This window comes from Gossypium hirsutum, chromosome A04 (assembly GCF_007990345.1).
Source record: "Gossypium hirsutum isolate 1008001.06 chromosome A04, Gossypium_hirsutum_v2.1, whole genome shotgun sequence".
NCBI classification, from domain to species: Eukaryota; Viridiplantae; Streptophyta; class Magnoliopsida; order Malvales; family Malvaceae; genus Gossypium; species Gossypium hirsutum.
In genome coordinates, this window is record NC_053427.1 from 9826155 (window position 1) to 9830601 (window position 4447).

At 34.1% G+C, this 4447-nt stretch overlaps 1 protein-coding gene across 2 annotated transcripts; it reads right to left on the bottom strand.

Annotated features, from left to right (window-relative positions):
- Nucleotides 1-825: 825 nt before the first annotated feature.
- On the bottom strand, nt 826-3588 carry LOC107898607 (uroporphyrinogen decarboxylase 1, chloroplastic). 2 transcript variants are annotated; one of them, XM_041110908.1, is made up of 7 exons: nt 3452-3580; nt 3208-3356; nt 2132-2514; nt 1763-2047; nt 1310-1545; nt 1053-1211; nt 826-937 (listed from the first exon to the last, which is right to left on the bottom strand). In XM_041110908.1, exons 1-7 carry the CDS (start codon nt 3472-3474, stop codon nt 931-933), a joined length of 1242 nt encoding a protein of 413 aa, XP_040966842.1. In that variant the 5' UTR covers nt 3475-3580; the 3' UTR covers nt 826-930. The 2 variants fall into 2 exon arrangements, with proteins under 2 accessions (XP_040966842.1, XP_016679596.1); XM_016824107.2 differs by having other exon boundaries at nt 826-1211; nt 3452-3588.
- Between the last annotated feature and the right edge of the window lie 859 nt (nt 3589-4447).

A 4447-nucleotide genomic window follows, 5' to 3' on the forward strand; every position in this document is an offset into this window, starting at 1 on the left:
TCAAATTCAAGGTTCGGGGTCTAGAGTTCGGGGTTCAAGTTTAAAAATTTTTCAAAATTATGTATCAATGACAAAGAAAAAATTTGTTAAAACGTCATTAAATAATTAAAAAAAGATATAAAATGACGTGACACCGTTGTAATTGTTGAAATATTATTAAATAAATTTAAATGAATATAAGATGACTTGGTGCCCTATTTATTATAATCTTTGCTCTATAACATTATAAATGAAAAAAATATGTGACTTGATTAGCAAGAAAATTTTTAATTTTATTTAAAAAATTATATTTAAAATTTGGTGTTGATGGATTCTCTTTTAATAAAATAATCTCTAATGTTCAATAGCTAATAATATCTTTTTGCTCAAATCATGATCAATGATAAAATTTTAAGGAAAATAAGCTAAAAGATAATATTTTTTAAAAACATCTAAAAGTCTTATTAAAGAAAAATCTAAAAATGAAATATGTATTTATTTCAATTATAATTCCTTCAACAATCTAGAGTTCTAAGGGCTACTCACTTTGTATCTTAGCACCCGCATGCATGAATGCGAGTTAAAAGAACATGAATAAATAAATACACTCATGTTAGAGGCATAACCACCCAAGACCATATAATATACCTACATTCAGGTAATGTATGAATGGGGAAAATCTACCATTGAGTGAAATGATTGCACTACATATATAAATACCTGGTTGTGATCCTTATATCCAAGTTTCTGCTCGTCACTTTGACGCTCTCGAACATCTCTTCCGATCATATCCTCTCCCAACCAGGTTAAAGGGGGGAAAACTCGAATAAATACTCGGACTTCATGTACATAACAAAAATCAGGATATATATTCATCCCCAACATTTAGTACTGGCACAACAGAAATACCTACCGGCTTATCCACATGCATGTACAAGAACGATACCCCAATCAGCCCCTATCAAAAAATGGAAGTTGATTGGAGATCGTGATGCGAGGATAAGATATCAGCTTAGTCAATTCATAGAAAAATATCAAAGGATTTTGCTTAACCATAATGTTCTCAAACTAACAATTTAGATTCCTCCATCGAATGATTTTGGGATGAACCGTCATAGTTCAAGCTTTTTGAGACGTCAAAGAAATGTGCAACAGCTTCTTCAGGTGTCCCGACTAGAACTCCATGACCCAAGTTAAGAATGTGACTGCGTGGTCCTGCACACTTAACGACCCTGAAAAACAGATTGCACCAGTTTAAACACTGAACCGATGGGGCTGATTTTCTTACATTGGCCATAACGAAAATCAAACACAGTTTGAAATGGCAAACCTTTGAATTTCTTTCGTCACTGCAGAAAGTGGAGAAAACAAGTAAGCAGGGTCGACATTTCCCTGCACACTGATATCGCTACCCAAACGCTTCCTTGCATCAGCCATATCCACTGTCCAGTCAAGTCCAATCACATCAACCCCAGTTCCTTTCATGCGTTCAAGAAGGCCACCGTTACCGTTAATGTAGAGAACAAGAGGTGTTTTAGGGCATTTATTTCGTACTACGCTCACAATCTGCAATTGAAGGAACCCAATAAATGAGTACAAGGGTCAAATTAAAAGGTATAACAACATATTATCTGAGACAAAATTTCTCAAACCACCAAATAGGAGTTGACTGCATGTAGTAACTAGTGATGGAAGAGACAATTACCTATTGAAGACAAAAGTATGCATAGTTTCATTATTTTCATGACAAAAGTAACGAGATCTGCTGTAAATTCCAATTTACCTCAGTTATGTAAGGCTTTGACCATTGCTCCCACATGTCAGGTGGTAGTTGCCCACCCCAAGAATCAAATATTTGTATGCAATGTGCTCCAGACTCCACTTGGTAAATAATGTACTCGGATATTGCCTTTGTTAAATGAGAAAGAAGTGTCCTCAATAAATTTGGTGCTGTGTGGCACATACTCTTTATGGTTGTATAAGTTCGGGTTGTACCTCCCTCTACTATATATGTGGCGATTGTCCAAGGGGCTCCAACAAAACCTAGTACTGCTGCATGACCTCCAACCTACATAAAAATAGAAGGTACAATAAAAAATGCCAATTATATTAATCAGAATTCTAGCTATAACGCATGAAAAAGGAGAGTCACCTCCTGGCGCAAAATCTTAAGTGATTCTCCAACAAAGTGTAGCTTTTCCAAGTCAATTGGATGCAATGCCTTCAAATCGTCCTCAAAGCGAATTGGTGACTGAATAACAGGGCCCCTTACTTCTTCAATGTCAAATGGGACCCCAAAAGCAGGCAGTGGAGTAAGTATATCAGAGAAAATTATCACTCCATCAGGACGGAAAGCTTCCCAAGGCTGCAGAGAAATTTCCACAATGAGATCAGTTGTCTCTGACCTCTCTCTGAAGGATGGGTGTTTCTCAGCAAGCTTTCTGTAAACAGCCATATACCTTCCTGCCTGCCGCATCATCCACGTAGGAGGCCGACTTACAGGATCTCCTCTTGCAGCCTTAACCAACAATGGATCTAAATAAAAGATGAATGGAGATAAGGTGCGTAAGTTTATAATACCTCTGAAGGCCAAAGACAAGAATGTTGTTGCCATCACTAGCATACCAACATCAATAACAAAATTCGTTTTCCACTAGCAAGGAGAAATAATAGTCAAATTCATACAGGTTACACAAAATTTCACAGCTTTTAGAACTAAGAACATTCATCATATTATCATCTCTTCAAAAAATAAAAAAATGTAAAACATCACCTTAATAAAATTTGATATTAAAGCTCAAGAGCTAACTGTTAGATCCTAAACCAAGGCGTACCAATCCCCCATCCATGCTTCAACCATTACATTACTCAAAGAAATAAGCTTATACAAAGAATGTAATCCATTTCCAGTCTGGCCTGGCCTTATCTTCCAACCAGGTTGGCATATTCAGAACAAACAGTCTTCATTATCCAAATAGAACCTTGACCACATTTCCACCATAAGGTGCCAATTCTAGCTTCTCACAGAATGCATTCAAGTCTAAATCAAAATTCTCCTTATTACTACCTTCATAATATTCACTAAACACCCAAAATATTCTAATAAAACCAATGCAATGAATAAACAGATGACAACCCATTTTAAATCAATCCCTAAACATAAGAAACCCAGACAACCAAACTAAAAGGGGGAAAAGAAAAACAAAGAGATGGAGCAATGAACTATACCAGTAGAAGAGCAAGCTATAGAAAACTTCTTAGTTTTTGTTCTTTTGGGGGATGAAACAAAAGCTCCAGGGAACTTGTTATTTTCAGCAGTGTGAAAACCCAACTGCACTATCAAGCTTGATGATTTAACACCCAAGGAACTGCAAGCACTGCATTTCAAACGGTAAAGAAGAAAAAAGAATTAGGAAAAATAATCTAAACAGTTGAAATCCATTTCTTTTCCGTATTGAAATGGGATTTTGACCTTGTTAATGGAGAGAAGCTCATTTTTCTTTTTAACTATTGTTTTCGGGAAGAATTTGGGACAGATTTTGCGAGTTTAGGCGGAACTGCTCTCTGTTTTTGTTGACTCTGTTTTCTTATCTTCGAAAAAAGATCGATGGCTCGACTTGGGTATAGCAAGTTAAGTTGATGGTTGTGATCTTGCCACGTCGGAACACTGGATAAAACAGGGCCCGACATCGAGCACCCTTTTAATTTCCATTTTGTTTCGGTACAACTTAGAAAAACTTAAGGGTAAACAACACCTTTCATCCTCTTATAAATTTTTTTTTTCGATTTAGTCACTACATTTTTATTAACACCATTTTCACCAATTAAATATTTAATCCAAATATTTAATTTTATTAACACTATTTTCACCAATTTGTGTTTCCACAATGTTTATTTGGGATACCAATGGAATAAATTTGCATAATAATAAAAATAAAACTTACAACACACAGTTACAAAAGGACCAATTCAAAAACCAAAACAAATTGCAGAATCATGTCTAGGTTTGTACAAACAATTGATAGAAGCAGATGCACCGACAGGGATGAATTAGGTTCACCACTATCAATAATAACCATTACATAAAAATTATACATCATTCATACAAAAATAATCAATTTTTTTTATACTTTTATGTATTTTTGAACGGGATAAATACGAAATTTAGTTTAATATGCAATTTGACAAATGAATTTTGAGTTGATACAATTATATACATAAAAACTGAATTGCGATTCATATGTATACATGAAACTTTGATTTTGGTTCATTTGTATATATTTAAATAAATGAATATATACATACATTTATTGTCATATTGGATTAATATAATTGTTTTTGTATGCAATAGATCAACATAAAATGGTACTAAATATATAACATTACACATTAGACCAAAGCTCATGTATAGTTTTGATATTGATCTCTTTTTAAATTAATTATACTTTTTTTGAAATTTTTAGTATTT

What these genes read in the sequence shown, in the direction of transcription:
- LOC107898607 (XM_016824107.2), bottom strand. Translation starts at nt 3,474, where the DNA reads ATGAGCTTCTCTCCATTAACAAG. An exon ending in TATAGCTTGCTCTTCTACTG is followed by an intron (nt 2,515 to 3,207) that starts GTATAGTTCATT and finishes TCTTTTATTTAG; the next exon opens with ATCCATTGTTGGTTAAGGCT. An exon ending in CAAAGCCTTACATAACTGAG is followed by an intron (nt 1,546 to 1,762) that starts GTAAATTGGAAT and finishes CTTCAATTGCAG; the next exon opens with ATTGTGAGCGTAGTACGAAA.